Below are 24,636 nucleotides of genomic sequence, written 5' to 3' on the forward strand. Positions count from 1 at the left end.
TTCCGATTTAAACCCTAATATTATTTATTTGTATTTTATTCATTTTAATGCACTATATTCTGTGGGATTTGTTCCAATATGAGAGGTATAAAAAAACTCTTTTATTACCCTTCTGTGTTTAATAATCAAGATTCAAATACTGCTGGAGTAATGTGATACATTTGTGGTAGAAGCCTTATAAGTAACCACAGCTGTGTAGCGGTAGTGTATAAAGACAGTCGTTCTGCTGTTGTAGAACCTCAGCAATGACATACAATTAGTTAAACTGTACTTCTTCTCACTGACAGGTTTAATGAGAGGTGAAGCAGGCACAAGTATTAATTGAATGTTTTAGGGCGTTTCTATATCCAGTGGATAACTGATGGAGTGGAAATGAAGCTCTGGCATGTGCACTCAGTTCGACAAGGACTGAGAAGTCAGGCAGGAGACAGATTTACTACAGCACACATTTGAATTTGGCTATGACTTTGAGTTTTTCTCTGGAACAATCTGAGTAGGCATGGCACGGACTGTCCGTGGGACCATAAGAGACTTACACAGTTAAATGTATATATTATGAACAAAGAAACTTTTGTTATTGCAAGAAAAGACTAAGGAATTCGGGAACTTACAGATCTGAACTGGGACAATATAAGAACAATTTGGTGAGCACAGCTCAGGCAGTATGAATGCCACCTCAGGTATAAAGTGTGTTAATTGGGTGAGACAGCATCGAGCCTTAAATGGTTGGATAGAAAGGAGCTTGTGACTAACATCTTGTGACTGAACTACCATTTAAGGTAGGCAATATATCAGATCTAACATGATGACATTTTTTTTTATTTTGGGATCCTGCTCAGACCATAAACCACCCAAACAGTGAAGAGGAACATCGTGCTACACACTGACAGAGGGAATATGAGAGTTAAGTTAGCTATGGTGGAAAGTGCACTGTTTGAATTCATGCAAGCATCCATCAGCAGCAATATTCACTTAAGTGTACAGAAGCTGAACTAAAGATATATAAACAACCTGAGGTTCAGTTCGTCTTGTGTGACTTCACAACGCAAGTCATCCTTAACCACTCAACACTCACATAGAAGAGAGAACTAAATTGAGGGAGTGTGGGGTGGAGGGCTATATACATTTTGGAAAAGACCAAATTTAATACAGATATATAGTTGTTATGACAAATCCCATTCTACGCCAAATCCAGTTCAGGTGATTGTGGTAATGGACCATGAAATTGTTTGCAAACAATCAAAAACAGCAATATCCACGCTGAAAAGAGAATGCTCCCTGTCTGCATTACTGTGCGTCACAACAACACGAGGTCAGGAACACAAAGTGAATTAACCAAAGCTGCCAAACTGCTACCAATGTAGGGGCAATGTGGTAAGCAGAAAACAAGCAGAATGAAACTACAGTACTAATGCCACCTGCCATTTTAAATTCCATTGTAATTGGTGCCAGGCGTTTAATACTATAAGCGGTGCCAGACGTTTAAAACATGTGATGGCACCAGGCTTTTAATAAGGGTGATGCGGGCAAAGACAGCTGGCTGTGTAATGTAATGGGTAAGGCAAATACCTTTCATGACAATCTGGGGTTTACTATGGGGAATGTAAAAAATGTAATCCTATAAATGAGTTTATCACTCAATTAAGGGATAATTGTATTTAGCATGAGTGATGTATTGATTCACAATGCAGATACGGATTATATGATTAAAAATATATCAAATTTAGACTTTTTAAATGTATTTTGTGATTCTACATAGTTCAAACCATATGTATATAAACACTGTGTATTAAGAAAAGAATATAGCCAAGGTAACATCACATCATCACATTTCTTGAAATTGCACATCATGAGTGAGTTATGGTTCCAAGGTAGAACCTTAGCAGACAGTGAACATACACATGGTAGTCTGTTGTCTATTTTAAAAATGGAAACAGTTTACAAAATAAATATCATACACAATTGAAAATGACCATTAACTCATATGGTTACTTTTTTGTAGTCTGTTACAATAGGAATCAAAAAGCTGGTTTATTACACTTTCAAATCAGCTTCAATTTTCAGACCGGGAACTTTGACTTTCTTTATATATTTTTTTAAACCCATTATGATTATTAGATGACAGTGAACAAGTAAGTTTCTAATTGTTAAGAATAACCCATAGCTGGACTGCCAAATTGGATTATTTTATATTGGTTAATAAAAGAGAGAAAATCTCAACTCATTTGATTGAAATAGGAAGTGAAGGAAACGACTAGTGGTCCAGATAAAATTCATACTAATTTAAATCATGCCAAAAAGGTGAGAAGATCTATGAGGATCTCAGCTGCTATACTAGTTCTTTTGGGATTGGGCGGATCAGGTTGACAGCCTTTTCAAAATGGCATCCAATTAAGAGAAATGAAGAGAAACGGCAGGTGGTGATATTAAAATGGCAGCAGAGAGAATGACACAAATTATGACCCCAACAGCTTTTCGTGTAAATGAAGACTGCCTGATTTATAAAGCATGTTTTTGGATGGGCCCAACTAGCCAGGAATGGGGTTTGTGACTAATGCTAACACTGTGCCTGCCTGAAATGCTGCAAAGGTCTGTTTATAAGCGATTCTAAGCAAATGGGCTTTATAAATTTGATCTAAAGAATTTGCATTCTTATTTCTGTCTTTATATAAAACTGGCACATACAGTAGTATTAAGGTACAGCGCACCACTAAAAAGGCTTTTGTCCAAATCTTAACCAAGCTGACAAAAATACCATAACTCCAATCACCAGAATCATGCTTCAAGCAGACATAGATCACATTATGTAATCGGAAGCACTGCACTTCAATGTTTGCTGTTCTATAAGCCTGCAAATTTTTTTGTTGCTGAGTTTGGTTGATTAGCTTTCTAGTTATTAGTTTTAGTAATTCAGAAACTTTACAGATAATATGCTTTTTATACTGGTGGTATCATTCCTGGTCACAGGAATAATGATGATTATGGATTAGACATCGCAAAAGAAGTAGTTTGGGTTAAGCAATACAAATGGCTCAAAAAGAAAGAAAGAAAGAAAGAAAGAAAGAAAGAAAGAAAGAAACCATAGAGAAAAACTCTTTTCTCATTGCTCTATTGAGCTGAGTCGGGCAAAAACCATTACACCTTACTGATCCCTTTATTAAATCAATACAACTCACTAAGGAGGAGCTGCAAATAAAGAGAAGCAGACTAGATAAAAGGATTAAAAACTTCAAAAAGTCAATGTGGAGTAAGCAAAAAAAAAAAAAAGGAACAGCAGTTTAAATTCCTGAAATAAGTCCCAATTGACTCTGCAACACCAGACAGTGGTGAGAACTGTCCATTAGCAAGCTAACTGCTCGGTCACTAATGAGAAAACAAGTTAACACAGTTTATTCACAAAGTATATTTGTATGAATGAGCTAGATTTCATAAATCACCTTTCAGGAGCAGTTTATACCTATAAACAACATCTTCACGACTAGTGACTTTTTAAACCGATAAACACTGTATTCTTTAAAGAGTAAGGAAACAAAATTGTCTGTTGCATCAAGATTTTGATGTTTAAAATATTAATACTTGTAGTATTTAATACTGTGCATATACAGTAATTAAAAAGAATTCTTATATAATAAATTTTACAATATACATTTTGTGACACATTCCTATCAACTGTCATACTGAAGCCATAATTTAAATTTAAAAAAATTGCTATTACTATAATCCAAACCTCATTTTTCCTCAAAACTCATATTTATAAATTCTTCAAAACAGCAGTAAAAGCTACAACCTTAAAATTAAATTATTACCAGAAAACTACCAACAAAAAGATACAATTTTTTGTCACATCCCAAAGTAAACAATTCTTCTTCTTCTTCTTTGTAATTACATTGGGAAAGGAAACGAGGCTGGATTTTGGATCAGTTGAGCATTGGTTATGTAAGACCTAGTGCCTAAAACAAAGGATGGCATATATGGCAGTGCATGCAGAGTGTCACACAAATTGGCACCCATGTAATGCTTTAAACAAATAAAATTGTGTTACATTAGGCAAACTGTATTTTTCATATTTCACAATATGCCTTAAAAGTCCACATGTGCTACACAAAATAATCTAGTACCTCTTCACATTTAGGATTTAGGATTTTCAGTTTCAGGTGGGTCATTAAAGGCACCCTGTTGAGTTTCTGCTATGATCTCTAAAGAACAACCTTTTATATGGGATTTATATCGGTTGTTATATGGGAGTCAAAATCATAGACCGTATAAAAGGTGGGTATAGCTGCTGTGATATTACCCATTGGTTTTGGAGCCTCAATATGGGAGTTTCTGCCATCATCATCTTGGTTGGAAACAATGAAAATAAATTACATGACGAGGAGGCCCTAGTCTGACTGAAAACTGCATGCTCACGAGCTAACAACTTGATACTGGCAAGTTGTTAGCCAGTAAGCATACAATTTCCTACCACAGATAGTTGTCCATTTTGAAACACAGTAAGGCCGAGACTTGCAAAGTAGGCTCAATTTTTTTTTATTCAGTGTGACCCAAAATGGTGACTAAGCCAATAAAGTAAGTAAGAAATTTAGTGAGAGAGTGTTTATATAAAGGTCAAGTCAAAAAGCAGTTTTCCTATATACTTTCCATAGACCCATTCCCATTTTGAGGCCTTTAGACAGAATTAAGTTATAAGGCACTTTGATATTGGATCTATTTTTACAACCTATAAGCTAAATCCATGTGTTTTTTTTATTGTCCATAGCCACAGTCCTGCTGTGACTTTCAGGTTACTGTTTGGAATAGTAATACATAAAAACGATAGCAGAGTGCTAGCAAAGGCAGTGAAGAATACAAAAACTAGTAACTTGCATTCTGTGCAAGTTACTGATGTGTATTTTTTTTGCATGAGAGAACAAATCAATATGCTATTAATTAGTAGCTGTTTGCTAGTTACATTGCAAATACATCCTGTATGGCAGTGTTCCGAATGTTAGACACAGACGAGTCTTTGCATGTCATTGTAGGGGCTTTCTAGTCTTCCTCCTGCACATTGTGTCAGACTGTGGGCCTGGTGGTAGAGACACCACACACTTTGTGGTGTCAATGATCTCCTGTTGGGAGGCTACATAATGAGTCCCACTGTGTATTTGCCTCTTTTACATCTCAAATCTGGCTGTGGGGCCTGGTGATGCTTTTGCACTTGTTCATTTTTAAACAGGAAGTGTGTGGAAAAATATGAACTATATGGTAATGTGTTCGCTTAACCTTTGAGTGGGTTAAAAGGAACCTCTAGAAGTCTATGAATAGAGAATTTGTGTGAATTCAGTAAGAATTGTAGCTCATGTATTCGCTCTTTTTGTGTGCAAATCTACAACTACAATGGAATAAACCTTCACATCAGAAAATCTGGAGGTTATTTGCTCTTGGCATTTGCACATCAAATTTTTGCTAGGAAATTTCAGTTAATCATTTGCATTCCTCCCTCCCCCAGTTTGTATTTCTTATCCTGTGAGCTATATATACCCATTTCACGTAGCATTTCTGCAGCTGCATGTTTATCACTGCAATCCAGGTTCATTCTAGTGGACTCAGGTGTGTGGCAGCTAGTCCATTAAGCGTTGCAGGACACTGGTCGACTCTTAACACCCTATTCCACCAGTCCAATCCCCTAAGTCCTTTGGAGTGCTTTGTGCTATTGGTCATGCTGGTTGAGAGTGAAAATACTGTGGCTAAAGCTGTGGTACCTAATATTCCTGTGTGAGGCAGACATCGGTGATTTATTATTATCTAACAATGAATTTTACAAGAGTTGGGAATTGAGGCCAAGGTCAGTGGATCAAATGGATTTGTGTTTAGTAAAAATGGCAGACTGATCCAGGAGCTAAGCTCAATCCTTTGGTGTCATGATATAAATGCAGATCTACCACAGGAATACAAGAAAGCTTGCTGTCAATTAACAGAAACACATGCACACCCACATTAGCTGCCTGCTATGGGCTTTTTCTACGAAACAGAACAACTACACATGCATTTATGAATGACTGAATTGAAATTTATATGTATATTAAAATATTATATATATGGTACTATTCGGTACAATTCACTTACAAATCCCTCAACATTCTGGTCCTTCAGTACTTATCTGACCTGCTGCACCCATGCAAACAGTCTCCAATGCCATGGGCCTGATTCTGTCCCTCGCACCACCCTCCACACCTATGGGGACAGAGCCTTCAGTGTGGCAGCCCCCACCCTCTGGAACTCTCTCTAATCTGAACTTTGAAACACCTCACACTGAACTCTTAAGAAACCTCTCAAAAATAATCTCTTCAACAAAACCTTCACCCTCCAGCCTTTTTGTTTACTTATATACTTCTGTAAAGCATCCTTGGGTTTCTTGAAAGGCGCTAAACAAATCTAAGTTCATTTTTTTTATTACTTTTGGATTCTTCTGTTTTAATTCTAGTTCTATGTGCTTTTTGTTAAGAACAGAGCATTTTAAAAAAGTATCTAAAAGAATGCAAGCTTTCTATCATGCATTGTCTTCCATGCTGAATGCATTTTTTGCCCTTACCTCATACTCCACATACTCCTCCTCCTCCACCTCATAGGAAACCGTTTGGATCTTGATATGTTCGCCATCCTCCAGCAGCTTAGTCTGAGGATCTTCCGTGCTGGGCGTGTCTGCCCCGGTTGTGTTGGACACCTCCTTTGCCTTTTTCTCAGTGAAGGTGGTCTCACAGCACTCATTTCTGTATTCCTTAGCCTTAATGCTGCCACTGTCCTCCTTGTATAGGATGAAATTGGGTCTGTAGAAAGCTTCTACTGCCAGATGTAGCGAGGTGGCATCCAAAAACTGCTGGGATTTCACCTTCCCATTGGTATTGTAACTTCCGCTCACTGCATTGCCATTACTCACTTTTCCTCCTCCTCCACCCTCACCTCCTCCACCTCCACCTCCTCCTCCAGCAAAGTAGTTTATAATGTTTTCCTGGTAATGATTGTTGGGGAATTCTCCTCCATAACCATTGATCATGTGTTTACTGTTTTTGTCCAGCAATGGATTTTGGAGTTCACTGAGATTCTCCATAATCAGCAGGGGTAAAAAAGTGGAAGGAGCTTCTCTGTGACAGCAGGGAGATGAAAGAGTGATGTGAAAGAGGCTCCTCGGTGACTGGTTTATGTCAGTGAAGGAGTTAATGGCATTAAGCACTCTGAGACCTACAGGAAAAAGAAACAGCAATAGAGAGGGGGAGCGTTTTTAGAGTCAGTGGAAAACTTGGAAGGAGAATTTTATTTGACATGTACCGGCAGGTAGCAGTTATCCAAACCTCGCTCACATCAGATCAAAGTTTAGCTGTCGTTTCCTCAGCAGAAACAAATTTTACAACATTCTGCTTGTCGAGAGGTGCACCCTGCAGACGACTCAATTAAGTTTAATTTGCTTCCTTGCTCTAGACACATAAAGTAACATGAACACACACACACACACACACTGGAGTATTAACAGCAGTACATCATAGAAATTTCCATCTACTAAAAATATCAACCTCCACCATCAGTGTCCATGTGTTCTCTGTCCACCTAATTTGATTTTTATCACTACATTGTTTATAGAGATCATTGGGTGTCATTACTGTCACGGTCTGATCCTGATAAGCTGAGGCCTCCTACCCATATAAAGCTCAGAAGGCTCCCATGTATGTATAAATTTATGACTCATTATACTAAAATCAGTTACACATCGGCTCTGAAATGTACGATAAATAAATTAGGTTGACGATGGACATAACACAGCGGGTAGAGCATTAAAAATGATTGACTAGTATTCTGTAACTGTATTGTGATGATTCATAATAGTGGTTCACACATTCATCTTACACTCGAACACACGAATTACTGCTTCTGGGGGTCACAAACCCCCCCCTCCCCCCCCCTGAGAAAATATGGTGTAAAATCTGTGCCAAATCAAACATGTGGATACATTCACTATAGAGACCCTTTGAGAAATAAGGGAACATGCAGAAAGTTCCCAAAGACTTAAATGGCCTCATTAATAAGGGAGCAAATAATGATCCCGTGTTGAAAGGAGTTACCTGGTGTTTGAGTAGACTTCAAGTTGGATACATGTAAATGCAGATTTTAAAATAATTCTTCTTTTGATTGCGCATAAACTTGCAGATTTGAAGTGGGTTTTGAATTTAACATTCTTAAATATTATACTTTAATAAACAGTTTCTCATAAGTTTATATCCAGACATAAATTACATTTGTAATTGGCTTCCATATATCTATATTTTAGGAGCGGGAACTATGTATATAAATATAGCTGTTATATCTGTTTAATAATCTGGGATTCTGCCATGAATGTATACTGCAGATGTGCAGCCTTAAATAGCTACAGGCTTGTAATACTGAAGCCAACAGTGATTATTAGCGTTATAAACATGTATAATATTGATGCCAATCATGCAGTGCAAAGCTAAGAAAAGTGTGAGCTTCAGAGGATGGACCAAATACTTAACACCAGACTTATAGGCCTCAGTCAGCCCTAAAAAGCAATCCAAACCAAATTACAAACTTCCCCCCTCCCAGCTATTTCTATACTGCAAAAATAGTCCAGAGTTTTCTGCCTCCCAGTCGGCACCCTGAACTCTTGTCTGATTAATCTGCGTTTAAAATAGAAATGCCAAGAGCAGATTATTTCTAGGGGGGTCCTGACCCCAATCATGTATATCTGGCTTGCTGGCGTATTTCTAAATGCTTGAAGGTAATGTATTTCCAATTGAAGACAACAAGATTACACAAAATGCAAACTGGCATTATGGTGATGGGATAAGGATAATAGTCTGTCAGTTCATAGGTTAATAATGTCACGGAAGATTCGTGTACTTTCTTTGTGGATTGATTGTGGTCGTAAAGCTCTGGTGATCATATTAGAATAACGTTTAATTCTTCATACTGTGTAGGCTTTTGCCTTCTGTGCCATACATTTATTCCTCCCTTAGAGGAAGATGAGAGATGATCAGGAGAAGTTGTGAAAATATTTAGGCTTTGTTTTTCTTTCTTTCTGACAAATAATTCACCTCAAAACAGGCAGTTGTTTTGGAATAAACTCTAGAACAAAAGCCCCTATAAAAGTCCAACATACTCAGTTTCCTGGAGGGGAAACTGATTTAGAATCACCTAAAGACTCTTTCTATTAACATTTCTTCACTTTATCCCCCCATCCATGCTTTGTACTGTAACAGCTCCCTCATTATATTCTGTTTCACTCTTTAATTTGCTGCGTATTCATCACTTCCTTCTTAGATTCCCTGACTCCCCTTCCCTTATTTACTTTATATGTTGCAGTTTTCTTTCTTTCGCTTCCTCAAATTACCTCAATGTAGGATTTTTGTTAGCTATCCTTTTTATGTTTTCTGCGCCATGAATAAAACACAAGCCCCATGCTCCCAGATTTCCTGAAGCTCTGTAAGCACTGGACAGCCAGCAAAGTTTTCATGGTTCCTCCCTGTTGGACCTCCTGCGTCTGAATATGCTGACATTGTTGTTCCATGCCAGTGCTCCTTTTGGTCCGTGCATAGCCCTGGGGATCACATACTTCTTCAGTTCGTCAGATAAAAGTGTGAGTACCTTGTAAAAAAAGATGAGCCAGCCCTGGGATTGCCAAATACTTTAGATGCTGATGTTGTGTGTGTTACGCGCTGTTGTTTAAGCAGCAGGATGCTCTCTGACCCATGTGTGCTTAAGTGTCAAAAATCTACAGCCAGCAGCCCTGACAGCTACAAGCATTGCTAAAAATCAGCTGTAATCTCCCTGGTGGGGTTAATGAATAATCCATGCAGATTTTGTGGACACAAAGTTAATTTATATTTTAGTATTTGTACTGCTTTATATTAATTGGTTCCAACAGGGAGTGAGTGATAAGCGTTGCATAACACACCCCATGTCCAAGTGTTTTCAAAATGTCAAAGGACATCAAAGGATCAAGACTTAAAGGGGCCACAAATAGCATTTTAACATCAATAAATCACGACTGCATTAATACTAAAGTACAGCTGTGATTACCATAATCATGTGGGACAGCCACCAAGCCTGAGAGCTTCAATGGGATAGTAGTAAGTAGGCTCTGTTCAAGGCAAAGTTGAATGAAACCTCAGCTGAGTGAAATTGTATGTACCCTTCAACCAGTGACTGGTTGGGTATACAACTCATGGTGGTGGTGGGAGGTGGTTATTGGGGTTATGTCATCGCTACATTTACTAAATCTGCCAGATGATGTGGAGTGCACTCTACCTTCTAGCCTCATAGAACACATTACCCCAACAGAATACTTCACTTTCAGACTGCTGGCTTATCTGTGGTTTCTAGGATATTTAAAAGTAGAGTAGGAGGCAGAGCCTTCAGCTTTCAGGCTCCTCTTCTGTCGAACAGGCTCCCAATTTGGGATTCAGGAGGCAAACACCCTCTTTACTTTTAGGGTTAGGCTTCCCGCGATGCACTGTGTATTTCTTCTTCATTCCCCTTTCATCACTCACTATGTGTTTATACACCACTCTGCATTTAATCATTATTTATTGGGGGAGGGAGGCAAGTTAGGGAGGTTGCCCCTTCCTTCCTATATGTCCTGGAGGAAGCAGCTTAAGGTGACTGTTGTTGTGATTTGACGCTTTATAAATGAAATAGAATTGAACAGAGTCCATTAAAAGCTAGAGTAACATAAAAAAAACAATTGAATTTGCTGTTAATTCGTTTGGAACCAACTCTAACTAAAATTTTAGCAAATGTAAATTTAATCAGACCAGCAATCACAGCGGCAGACGGGATCATTTTTCCCCGTTAAAAGTAACATTACCAAAAATCAGCTTGGACAGACAAAAATCTGTCGTATTTACCAAAAACAATTAGCAGCTAACTTCAAAACTACAGCTATTCTTTTGTTAAAAACGCAAAGTTTGCGTCACTGAGTGAATTTGCTCCGATAACGGCTAAATGGGATTTTCATCTTCCAAAAAGGTACACAAGATTTTGTGACAGATGGTGGAGTCTAATACACAAATTAACATTTTGCTTTCTTTTGTGTCCAAACACACCAGTGCATCAGCTAATGCAAAAATAAATGCTAAACAATTCACTCTGACGTGGGCTGAGGAACGAGATACAATGGGCTGTGATGCACAAAAAAACATTTCCTCTAAACTTCCCAGTTTTTGCTTCTGTAAAAACTCCCACTCTGCACAAAGCTACGAGCTGACAGCGGATTACTTTTCGTGTCATTACTTAGGGATGCTCTGAGTAATCTTTTTGGTGCTGTCATCCTTCCAAATACATTGCTGCCACAATGCTGGTGCAGAGCAAGGGTTATTTGGCTGCAAACAGGAATTAAAGTGTGAATACAGTATTTTAGTGCAAGCCGAAGACAAGTCAGTATGGGTGATGATAAATGCTGAAGAAATAACCACAGATTTGTGTGTTTATTTATGTGCGCACATTTGTTTGTTGGAGGATGTGTATTGTGCGTGTGCGGCTGTGAGTAAATAAACGTGTGTATGAGTGGGTGGAGGTGTTTGGAAAGGAAGGGAGAGTAGCAAAGAGACAGAGAGAGAAGATGGGTGGGAGAAAGCGAGAGAGAGAGAGATCACACTTTTGTGCGATTCTCCGGTCGAGTGCATTTGGGCATGTTGGCGGGCAGCAGAGGTTATGGAGTCGTAAGGAGCTGGGAGGTATGGCTGAAAGCGAATGAGGCAGAGCAATCGTTGTTGCAAGGGAAACATTTCAGCATGAGAGCGACAGCACAAGAGGGGGCCTGTGTGCTGCAGTGCTGCCGTGTAAGACATCTCAGAGGTGTCTGACAAGGGGTTAAAAGATTAGAGAACAACCTGTAAGAATACAGGTGTGTGAGGGTAAGAATGAGGCTGTGGCACTGCTAACATGTCAGACGCGCTGATACGTCTGTGTGCTCCAACCCCATTAGACTCCAGTCAGCACAATCAATTTTCCCATGTCAGCCCATTGCCAATCAACCTTGGACCTCTGACCCTGAAGCCAAGCGTGGGCATTTTCAGCCGGCGTTGCGAAGAGCAGCTGAATACCAATGTGTCTCATCCGTCGGCCACGTTTACCAATCCGTTCCATCCAGACTGCGTCTCTCACAGCTTTTCCTGTGCACCGCATGTAGAGATCTGCTCGCTGCACTCGACAACAACAACTTCATCTTCCTGTAATTTAATTTAGAGGCAGCGGCTGGCATATAATATGCATAATAAGGTAGCGCCCGGCAGTTATTGATGATCACAAATCGGGATAATGCACGAGATCTTATTGCTGAAAATGCAAATACCAACATAGGCTACATTTGTCAGTGAACCTTACTCCCGGCCTCAGCACGTGAAGGTCCACTGACAGATTAGGAGACAGAAAATGACAAAGCGAAGTAACTGACTTAACACCATGTTGACTGATCCTTTTATGAACTATTATCTTCAAAGGAGACTTTGTAAAATGTCTTAATCCACTTGAAATTAATCTGAAGCCTATTCCTGTTACAGCAGCCACTGCTGTCCCTTCTGTCTACATGTCTATCTGTGAGCTGATAAACCATTAAACCCTTAGCAAGTACCCTATAACAGAGAAGTCTGGGCTCCTCTGAAGCCCCTGAGCTCATCATCTGGCTTACTGTCTTCTACACCTTTGTTGGTTGATTTAAAGTGTTCTTCAGTATGTTAATCCACCATCTCTGTTACGTGTTTGAATAATTCAATGGTTGGGTGTTGCAAAAAGCAGCCGTGTATGCCTCTGCTGGAGTGTTTTGTTGTTTATGAGATGCAGGCTCTGGCTAAGTTGCCTTTGTTGTTGCCTATTGATCACCATCTCCATTAGCAGATGATAGCAAAATTTAGGTTGTTTCTAGTCTGTAGCACTCATTTCTAAACGTGCTCGTTATTCTGCAGATAGACAGATGAATGAATGTACAGTAACAGAATGAGAATCATCTCATTTTAAAAAATACAAAAAAATAACAAACAATAAAAACAAGACAAGGTGGAAGCTGAAACGTACCACTTTTCTCAGTTCCATCTATTAAAGCAGTTAAAGCAGAGATCAGGCCTGACTTTGCTTGTGCTACCCCAATTATTAAAGGCACCAGGGGTAGATCAGAGGGAGGGGGTAGTCTCTCTATCTGTGTGTGTGTTGTGTGTGTGTGTGTGTGTGTGTGTGTGTGTGTGTGTGTGTGTGTGTGTGTGTGTGTGTGTGTGTTACTCATAGAGGGGCCATAAATCTGTTTGCACAGGCACATTTTGGGGACCTGCCGCAAAAAGCAAAACCACACATATAATGACTTGATTTAATGTTAGTGTGTGTTAGGCTTAAGTCATCTGAAGTAATGTCAGTTTTTGTGTGCGGGTGTGTGCTGAGTGTGCAAGTGTGTAAGTGTGTGGGTTAGAGTGCATGCTCTTGCACTCCTGTTGTATGCCCCCTTATTTTGCCCTCGCTACTAAATCTCTGATATAACTATAACTGTGTAACAGCTGCTAGAGTACCTCAAACCATAACTAACTACATGCATGACAACAACAACAACAACAAAATATCCTGAATGCACACAGAATCATCACTTTCGTTCCCTTTGTTTGTGTTTATGAGGTAAAAATGACCCTGGTGCATTCTTTGGCCAAGTGTTCTAGTCTATTTGCAGAGGGACAAAAGAACCAAAAGGCGCTGTTACAATAGGAGGTCACGGAATGACTTGATGACTTCATGCCAAAAGCACTTCTCACTTAAAAACACACGAAGACAAGGAAAGGGATTTTTTTTTTTTTTTTGCTCCAGCAATCGCAGGTGGAAACTGTGTGGAGAGTTCTTCATCAGCATCATCCTACATCCTCCATCACAGAATACATTGCAGTGCGACATATTCATTACTTATTTCTATTTATAACTTAAACATGAACATGTGTATTCACGTAAAAGCGCCGTCTGGGTGCACAGAGTTTACTGTAGACAATTAAAAAAAAAAAATCACATGTTTTCGCACCTTAAAAAACAGATCAAAACGCGCACTATTAAAAGGCAGTTTTTAACAAATAACCGAAGAATGTTCTTTACGCTTTAACGATTTATATATATTTTTCCTTACCTCTGAGTTCTCGTCAATCCAGATATTGTTTGAAGGACGCAAAGACTGGCTTGTTTTCGCCTGTACATTATGGCTCGGATGCTGATGGTGTCGCCCACAGAAAAAGACATTTCTCAGACTTTCTCATTTGAAGAAATGGCCAATCATTTCGCTCGAGAAAAAAGGGAAAAAAAGAAAGAAACCTACTGCCGCCCGCCACAGTATCGTAATTTCTCTCCTCTATAAATTTGAAGGTCGCTTTCTTCAATAAGCCATTTGGCCACTGAAATTCTGTCGTCTTCGCAAAGTTAAAATAGCTTCTGTGAACGAGAAAGAGAGAGAGAGCGGGAGAGATTCCCGGTGTGGGGAGGTTTAGAGACGCGGATGATGAGATGAGGTGAGGAGTGTGCACGCTTCGCAGTGCGCGCAAAGCGAGAGCCCCCAGAGCAGCGTCCACCCCTGCCCGTCTGCATGCATCTTACTTTCACAGTACTGAAAACGGTAGCGAGGTTAATCTTGTCTTACAGATGATGTGTGTGTGTGTGCTTTTTCTTCCTCTTGCAAATCATTAAGAGGTAGAGGCAGGCTATAAAAGCTCCACCTCTGAGAAGTGTGGGCAATTGCCCATCATTTAGACGCTCCATGATTTAAATCAATCATTTCAGAGAGCAGCGGCTTATGTCACGGAACAGCGAATAACTACAACACTTGTTCTGCTAGAGATTAAAAAAAGTAAGAAAATAATTATGTAATTGTTGTGATTATTCGTGAAAAAATAATTGGGGTGGACTGTCATATCTCGAAGTGTTTCACGGCAGACAGCAAAACCTTTCGCAAGCTGCCTCCACAATTAATTGGACTACAGCTGATGTCTATTGTGACTCTGCTGATTTGATTAGCTAAAATGGACTCGGTGATCTCAGTGAAGGCACTGTGACATCTGTGCGACTTTAATCTTTCATTTCAAAGTAGACACGGGGAGCCACAACTTTGAAAGACCTGAAAGCAGAATTGAATGAACTTTTCAGTGATTCCATCTAATATGATTGTCAAGTCACAGCAGTAGGCTGTCGATTATTTTGTACTGCGAGATTTTGTGTTTTTCGTGTAAACTAGAAAGTTTATTTTTATGTGGGCGTGGCTTAATTGAGTACAGGTGATGTCACACACCTTTGATGGCGTGCAATACTAAAAATGTTGGTATTGATCAGATACTGATTTTATAAAGGCAGCTTATGTAGAAGAGAGCAGTGTGACATGACTTACGTAACAAACCATCAGCAATTTGCTAGTTCTGAACACATTTTAATGACCAATTCACTGTATTCATATTTACTTTCCACAACAATCAATTCATAATGTTGTACTAGTACAAATCGAATACCAATACCAGTGCTGTTATCCATACTATTGATATTGGGATCAATCTGTCTATATCTAAATTTCTAAATTTGCTAATAATATTGATAATAGCTGGATGTCATTTAAAGCGCTAAGTTTATATATCCTTTCTGTTTTCGTCTCACAGTTAAATTATTTGGTAAATAATTAGTTAAAACTGTCAGTAGTTCATTATGAAAGTACATGACAGTAGTTCCTCACATTATAAAATTGGTCTGTTAATCACAATTTGAGACGCTCATTCTTTGAGACCTTAACTAGCTTAAAACCCCTAAACATTAAGCTAAACTACCACATTAACTTTGCAATCTCAAACCGCTACACGAACTAGGACACTTCATTAACACGAAACAGCAAGTTTACCCAATAATCATTTACTGCATAATTCAGTCTTTCCCTATATTAGGCTGAACCTTGATTGATCTCCCAACCAATTATAAATAATAAGATTATGATTTCTCAGTATCCCTGCTACATTTAATCCACACACCCATTAACACATCAATATTTTCTAGCTGTATTATTTTGAATGTGTCAGACATTCTTTAGTCAAGGGTAATAACAGTGTACTGCACATTCAAAAGATTTAGGATGAAAAAGAAACTGTATTTTATTCTGGTGAGTCACAATTATGTTCTATTTCAAGACTTTTGCTGACCATCATATAGATGGGTAGGTAGGTAGGTAGCTAGATAGGTCTTTCAGTGGCATGTCTCTGTTCCTTATGTTAAAGGAAGGGCTTTATTTAAAGTTCAAGGCATTCTTCATAGAGTTAATGTGAATTTCAAGTGCTTAATGTAAGTGAACTTCAAAGGAAATCCATATCATTATCTAGGATCTAAATCGTATTTAACAGCATGTAAGTGGAGTCCTGACCACAATCTTGTCATTTTGATCTTTAAAGTAGAAACTCTTGCGTTTGCAGCCAGGGATTTTAGGAATTGAAACTTCCTTCCTTTCATGTATAGTGTGTTGTGCACTTGACATTTGGACCAGTGCACTACCAAGCAAGATGGGGAAAAAGATCAACAAAAAGCCAGAATGTTTGAGGATCAAAAATAGTCAAGATCATCGGCGAGGATGACCAAGACATGGACAACAGGGAAGAAAAAGGAGGGCAAGTCCAAAGGGAGGTGATGCTGTGTAATAGCCTGAGTGTTCTGAAACAATGCTCATACCTCCATTTCACCACTTTTACTCTGTACTGTCACAACATTTCTGCTCTTTTACTTGATGTTTTTTTTTTTTTTTTGGTACATTGTCCTCCACTGTTTTCTATTTTTCCCCCCAACTCAATATCCCTGCTATCATATCTGACAACTTGATTCAGATTCACCGGTCAGCTGCAGTCAGGACCTCATCAGAGACCTTTCAATCATAGAGCTCGTACACAGCTTTTCTCCCTTCCTTCACTTCTGTTATTTTGAGCCCAGCTTGACCACTGTATAGTAGGCAAACTGAAAAATTCAGCCCTATCCTCCTCTGCTTTTTGGAGGTGGTCTTCTTGTCATACCTGCAGGCATGTCTTGCAATGCAGATGAGCTGTAAGATCCAATTTGTTTGTGTGGAGATGACTCGAATTCCTTTGCCACAGAACATTAGGGCTGCAAATTAATATCCCTGGGCTCACTGGCTCACAGGTCTGTTTCGAGACAGAAGACAGGCATTCTGGGATAATGGCAGATACATGGAGAGAATTCTTTAAGACCCGCAGTGCCTTGTCTTTATAAACCCTTCTCCACTCCAACATTTTTCCCGCTTTCCCCTTATGGTTTCATTTGTCACCTGTAGCGACCTTCTCCTAAATGAGTGCAAAAGAAAGAGGGCTCATCTCTAGTGTCGTGCTCAGAGTTACAACATCTATAGTCTCTGTCATTCTCCGCAGACACTCACGGGGAACGACCGGAGGGAATACAAATGAGCAACAAAGTTTTTTAGGGACAAAAACCTGATACAAATCTCAGCTAGATGACAATATGTACAGGTCCTCACTGGTTTTACTGATACTGATATTTATTTCAGTCATTATTAGGATTTTCTTTTTCAAAACAGAAAAAAATAAAAGGTTATTTAAATAAATAAATGTTGACAATCAAGAATTACATTCAAGGGAATAACAAAGTATTTATTAAGATTATGTAGGCTGAAGCTTAAGCTTATTGTGCCTACACTTTAATACATACAGCCATTTTTCACTAGATTTTCTTTGCTTTTGTGTTAGTTATTGAAAGGTTACTTACACTGTCTTATTTTTTGTAATTTTTTTCATTGCAAACATAGGCAGTGATGTTGAAATATGGTGCATGAACGTAATTAAATGATACATTTACTCCATGTCATAATGTAAATTTGCTGCTGGCAAAACTGGTGCAGTCTGCCATCTGTTCTTGATCATTAACACTCACTATGCTTCTTACAGTACATGATTGTTTGACTGTAGTAAGGCTGCACATAATACAGTACATAATTGTTTGGTTCTCTGCATTTTAGATACAGTTTTAAGGAAGCAGGTTTTCCCTACTTGACAATAGTTGGATAACAACTGATTCTGCTCTCAGGTCTGTACATATGCCCCGTAAAAAACTGAATTGCTTTTAAAATTTATCATTTTAAATAATTTTTCTTAAATGCAACGAGTGAGATACTTGTTAGTAGATCTAATGTAGACATGCTTTCAATTTTCCTCCCATTTCCTTGAACAATGTTGGACAAAAGGCTCAGGTGATAAAGAAACGACATTCTACCTCCCTGTTAATGGGTTTTTACCAGCCTGTTCATTTTGAGCAATGTATTCTCACTCACAAGTGATCACACACTGATGCACTGATGATGGGTTAGGAGCATATTCTCATCATAACGTAAGTTTTGGTGTCATTTTCTAACATAAGAAAGAACAATAGTGGACAACAGTATGAATAAGAAGGCAAGAGAGGGGACAGATGCATAATCAAAAGGCAAATCTTACCCATCTCTGAGAAGCGCCTGACCCATGTTCTCAGTTACCATATAATTGGATATGCACAAGATGTGTGTATGATGTGCCAGCCGAGAAAACGCTGAGAGCCCTCCTGGGAATCATGCTCTCAACTCTTTGTTTAGGACACTTAGCCATCACAGGTAAATGTTTTGTATACCCTTTGTTGGATCAGCTAGTTACTCCTGTACAGGAGGTCTTGGCCAACCCCTTGTTCAAAGGGTTCAAGTTTCTGATACCAAGAATTGTTCCCTAAAAGGTAATGCAGAAATTGAATTGAGTTGGTAGTGAGAAGACTCAAATAGCTCTGACTTCTTACCTCTGGATGTCTATCCCAGCCTAATTTTTCAACATGCAAGCTTAATTGAGTGAATACTTATCATATGAAACTAACCAAAACATCACAAACCTCAAAAACAAGACATAACCAAAGCTGAAAAGGTTTTCATTTACACCACCTCCATTGCTTCTGCCTCCTTCGACTCTCTTGCTTCAATATTTCTGCAGTCAGTGTGTCAAGGCACCAGCAAAGAGACAGCAGCATTTGATGCCCTGGAGAAAGCACTGGTTTTCCTCAAGAAGTCAGACCTTATCAGGACAAGTAACTGACCTTATCACTTACTTCTATCAATTGTTTCTCTTGTAATGTTTATCCTGACCCAATGTTTGTGATATTTTCAGTCTTTTTACTTCCTTATTTATTTATCTTTATTTATTTATTAGCACACATACTGCAAGGTGAAATGAAAGTACCAAATAATGATTTTCAGTTGTGCTATGAGCTAGCTTTTAACACATGCAGTATATAATAATAATAATATATACCTCCAGAGTTTGAAAGTTGTGAGGAAAATTTCAGATGTCACAGCTGTGTTAAAATATTAATGTGTATAAACAGCAGAAGTTGCTGAGAGTCTGTGAAAAGTTGGATTAAATTCCACCTGAATATATTTGTGACTTTGACACTCTTGTCGGAAGTTAATAGCTGCCAGGTGGGTAAAGTCTAACCTTTTTGTGCGCGTTTAATGTGGTTGAAGGTTTGCATGCAGCATACTAAACACAACCAGCTCAAAGTAAACAAAAAAGCTGGTGTTGTGGGCTGCTTATCTCTAAAAGCCTTCCTCTGAAGGTAAGATCAGTAGGTAAGAACATCAGTCACGTACGCTCCTCTACAGCACAGTGCCTACACAGTGCTGCTGCATTTTTTAAAAGATACCTCTGGACCATGAACAATGATAGTGTATGTTTATTGCATGCCAGACCTGTACAGTAAGGGAAATGATGATTTGATCCCCTGCTGAATCTGTAAGTGTGCTCACTTACAATGAAATGAAGAATCCCTTGTTTTTAGGGTAGTTTCATTTTAATGGAGAGTATCAACCAAAAATTCAGAACATAAACAAATATTATATAAAAGTTATAAATTGATTAGCATGTCAGTGAGTGAAATAAGGATTGGATCCCCTATAACCCAGACACCCGCAGATTGGCTATGTGCCCATGTGACACACAGATTCCAATCAGTTCTAGATAGTCCTGATCGAAACACGTTACGTGTATAAAGCACGCCTGTTCAAGGAGAGCTGTCAAAGGACATCAGCGACAAGGCTGTAGATCTGCACAAGGCTGGAATGGGCTACAAGACCATCAGCAAAAAAATTAATGAGAAGGTGACAAATGATGCTGTGATTATTCAGAAATTGTCATGGCTGTGTAGAGGCAGGCAGGATGATGGACCCAAATCCAGGAGTCCAACCACAAAAGACGTAAACTGAGAAAGGCAGCTTTTATTGCTGTAGAAAAACTCATCTTTACAAAAAACGTGACAAAATAAAACAGACTTCAAATGCTGAACAAGAACCTACACTGGGGAACAGGTAACCGAACTAAGACCACTCGGGACACGACGAGAGGAGACACAGCACAACGAGTGTAATAGCAGTAGTTGTAGTAGTATGACGCAACAAAGAGCGCTGGAGGACACACACTATAAATACACAGGCAGGAACATGAGGGAACGAGGAACAGGTGGGAACACAGCCAGGAGAAATTAGACCTAACGAGACAGGGGAAGCAAAATTAGAATCACTCACGTGAAACAGACTTCCAAAGCAAAACAGGAAACACCCAACAGACACAGACTTGACACTGAACCAAAAGGGACACATGAACAAAACCTAAGAACTAGAAATCACCGAACGAAGAACCAGAGCACTAGAAATACAGAGAAAGAAACCTAAACACTAATAGTAATAACAATGATGAAAATCAAACATCAAATCAGAACACAAGTCATTTACAGCAAAGAAATCATAGAACAATAATAATAACAGACAAAACACTGGGACACCGACCCAGGACCGTGACAGAAATAGAAGAAATATAACTGACGATCATTTGCTCTTGCCTCATGGAGTGAGGATGATCATGAGAAACGTGGTGGATCAGCCCAAAACTACATGGTAGGAGCTTGTTAATGATCTTGCAGCACCCGACAGGTCAAGAAGGCGTTAACTTTAAGTTTGCCAGTGAACATCTAAATGATTCAGAGAAGGCCTGGGAGAACATGCTGTGGTCAGATGTAACCAAAATCAAGCTTGTTGGCATCAACTCGACCCGCTGTGTGTGGAGGAAGAGAAATGCGAAGCATGACTCAAAGAAAACCACGCCCACAGTCAAGCACAGAAGTGGAAACCTTATGTATTGGGACTGTTTTTCTGCTAAGAGTGTAGGACAAAATAGAATTCTTCATCAAGTACTAAGTCATATTTTCCTTGGGGATGAAATACTTACTTAAATACTTTTATGTATTGGTCAGTGGTCAATGATAACTTTATTGTCCCCAATGGGAAATTGATTTGCAGTACGCCCACACATCAAACAACACATTGTGTTTTTTTCTGGATTTTTTCCTTGATATTCTGTCCCTCTCCATTAAAATAAAACTACCATAAAAATTAAAGACTAACATTTCTTTGTAAGTGAGCAAACTTACAAATTCAGCAGGAGAGCAAATCAGTTTTTCATCTACTACTACTGGTTGTCAAAGACCAAAATCAGCCATCAGGGGCAAACGCCTCAGTGCAATCGAGGACAAACATTTAGGAGTCAGTTTTTTCTGCAAACGACTGCAAACGCACATCTCAGACAGCTTCGAATTGAACTGTGTAAAGAAGTCTTAAGAGAAATTCATGCTTTGAAGACACAGAAACTGCGGCCTGCATGTTATCAACACACCACTGTCATCCCTCTGAACCGAGTACAAAAAAGACAACCAGCTGAAAGCACAGAGTATTTTTTTAATTGCCTTTTCATCCTTTGACGTGTCTGTTTAAATCCGAGACACTTGTTTCAGCAGTTTAAATGAAATACCACTCTTTTTAGAGGTTACTCTTTGTTTACGCATTCATGGGATTTTACAGTCAGGATAAAAGCAGATCACAGCAGCTTTTCAAACAATGGGTTTTGTGTTCTCACCACCAAACAAAATAAAGAACAAAACCGGTCTGAAAATAATCAAACTCAAAGTGGACCCATCCTTGGTCCTCCACACACACTGTTCTGAAGGGGCTTTGAAGGTCTTTCATGACTTTTGTTCTCGTTTGAATAAGAATCGAGCAATCATAGCATATTATTGGAGAAGGCTGTGTCTAGACATATCTCTCCACTTCAGCTATGTCTTTTATGACCACAGTTTAATTTAGGCAAATCCTCAAAAGTGCTCATGAAATGTATTTTCTTGCCCTCCTCCGTGTTAAACATTAATTGTTTTTATGCTTGTAAGCACCCTTCTGTTTATGGTTCCTAGCTTTCTACTAATAAGCTTCACTGGGAATCCATCAAGCCTTTCATTTTAATAGTTTTCCATTTTTTTGTTAAGACTGACGTTTTTTTGTTTTTGTTTTTTTCATTTACCACCTTTAAATCTCACGCAGCAATATATCATTTATCCCAAGAGATCATTCCTCCCTTTTTATAAGACTTGAAAGAAAAATAAGAAAAAGAGGTTAAAAAAAGAAGCTCCTTTTTACATCCTTTTTGTTTGCACAGAAAAACTACTGGTCCATTTTAATGATATCGTTAGTACCATACACGGCACAATAAATCCTAAGTTTTACTTAATTTTTTTTTAAAGGCGCATATATATATATATATCTATATATATATAGATATATATATAATACATAACATACGTATATAATTTTGATTATCCACACATGAGATGGATTAAGACCAGTCACTTGTTAAAAAAAATTAATAAACAATGAAAGGATTAAGAAAAATATCAATTAATTCTGGCGCATAAAATTGAAAAGGGGAAAAAAAGGTAATCCAAGCATAAAGACTTACTGGCACTAACATTAATTCTTTATCAAAAAGTCTCCTGTCAGAATAAAGTGAGCAGAGTGCTCTGTTCAACTGTGCATTGTAATTTTTCAATGTCACTTGCTTAAATGAATAGTTTAGATAAGAGAATTAAGAAATCACAGATTTGTTCAGTTACCAAGGGAATAAGCTTATCCAGTGTGTAATTTACTAGACAGGTATTAGCGTTATGACTGATGAGAGTAAAGTAGCTCGTCAGTTTTAATTGTGGTCATTATGCTGCATGGATGGTGAACAGACTGTAAAAGACTGGCACGCTAGAGAGCCCTTTTATGAAAAAAATATGTTAGTGTTGGCTGAAAGGTGAAAGTGTTAGGCTGGGTCCTTGGCTCGAAGCTTCTTAAAAGTGTCTTATGCTTAAAAACTAGTAGCCTTGTTAAACAGGCTTTCTCTGGAACTAGTCTGTTATCTTTCGGTGGCTAATAGTTCCCCAGGTGGTATGTCAAGGCATAATCTGGATTACAAGCACATCTCATGACTGCTGGTCACGCTCAGGCAAAACAGCACCCTATAGTGAGGATACATCGCATCACATTTAAAATACATAATAGTATGGCAGTTCTTTGGAAACACATCTCACAGAGGAGTTCTTTCAGGCAACTGCAACCTTTGCCTATAGCCAGAGTTACTTTATCCTACTATATACCATATGACAAGTGATCATATAGCAAGCAAGAAAGAAAAAAATATGATTACAACATAGCTGTGAAACATTGGTCTCAGCTACTTCCTATATGGGGTTATTTTTTTCAATTACTGATTAGATATTTGCCATGTTATGGTGGTGGAGCTTTTTTAGCTTTTGTTAGTGTCATTGTCTTACAAATAATATGGTTTGTTGTACTAACATATGTGCCCAATAATTTTATTATTGGATAGATTGATTAGCCTACTAGTTAGCGTTGATTAGCAGGTATCTGACTGCAGTATACCCATACAGCCTGTAGATGGGCTTTGATCAAGAAAATATGGTCACTTGGGGCTCCAAAAGACTATAAGACATATGTAATGTTATATATTGTAGATTATAGTATTATATATCGACTTTGTATTATAACTAATTTGAGCTTTGATACTGAAAAACACAGAGTTGGCCTAGAAAATTTGTGGTCTGGTTGGCAGCCAGGTGGGGTCTGAGAGGAGTCAGATTCCAACTCTGAAATATTATTTAGTCTACCCCAGCCTTCAGCTCTTCCTCCTCTTTGATCAGGACCCTCTACATCTCTGGTGCACTGCCGCAATGCTTTGGGTCTCTTATAAAGTGCCTCTCAGGGCCCTTTGATTCCACCACCTACCTGCTCTTGTTTGTGATGTGCCTGGTCACGACTGTTTCAAACCCCAACCAGCCATCCTCTCAGCTTCATGTGAAAGGAATCCCTACAGACTTCTCCACAATCACAGGACCACGCCACCAGTGCATACTGAACAAGTGAGTCTGGACAAGTGTTTGAATCTCACCAACAAATGCTCCCGGGTGCATTATGACTCTAGCATCTCAGTGTTCTTGGAAATAACCAAACTTTTGATTAAATTATCATAACTGTAATATATTTTATAAAAATGGTACATATACATAGATCTTTCTATTACCTTTTAAGTCTTGTGTTAATTTAGTGTATTCTCTTTAGTTGTATCATCTAATTTTTATATATGAAAGTTTTCACGTTTTTATGTGGGTGCAAAATTAGCTTTTATTGGGGATAAGGAATCAGCATAAAATCAAAATCAAACCAAAATTTATTTTTTTTTTTCATATTTT

General features: G+C 38.6%; 1 protein-coding gene across 1 annotated transcript in view; it reads right to left on the minus strand.

Annotated features, from left to right (window-relative positions):
- Positions 1–14,580, minus strand: part of syndig1l (synapse differentiation inducing 1-like) — a 38,617-nt gene extending 24,037 nt beyond the window's left edge. Inside the window, exons 1-2 of the mRNA XM_063496153.1 lie at positions 14,138–14,580; positions 6,572–7,218 (exon numbers count right to left, since the gene is read on the minus strand). Coding sequence (XP_063352223.1) covers positions 6,572–7,087 — 516 coding nt within the window. The 5' untranslated portion in view covers positions 7,088–7,218; positions 14,138–14,580. The remainder of the gene's footprint in view (positions 1–6,571; positions 7,219–14,137) is intronic.
- Between the last annotated feature and the right edge of the window lie 10,056 nt (positions 14,581–24,636).

This window comes from Pelmatolapia mariae, linkage group LG15 (genome assembly GCF_036321145.2).
Source record: "Pelmatolapia mariae isolate MD_Pm_ZW linkage group LG15, Pm_UMD_F_2, whole genome shotgun sequence".
Lineage (NCBI taxonomy): Eukaryota > Metazoa > Chordata > Actinopteri > Cichliformes > Cichlidae > Pelmatolapia > Pelmatolapia mariae.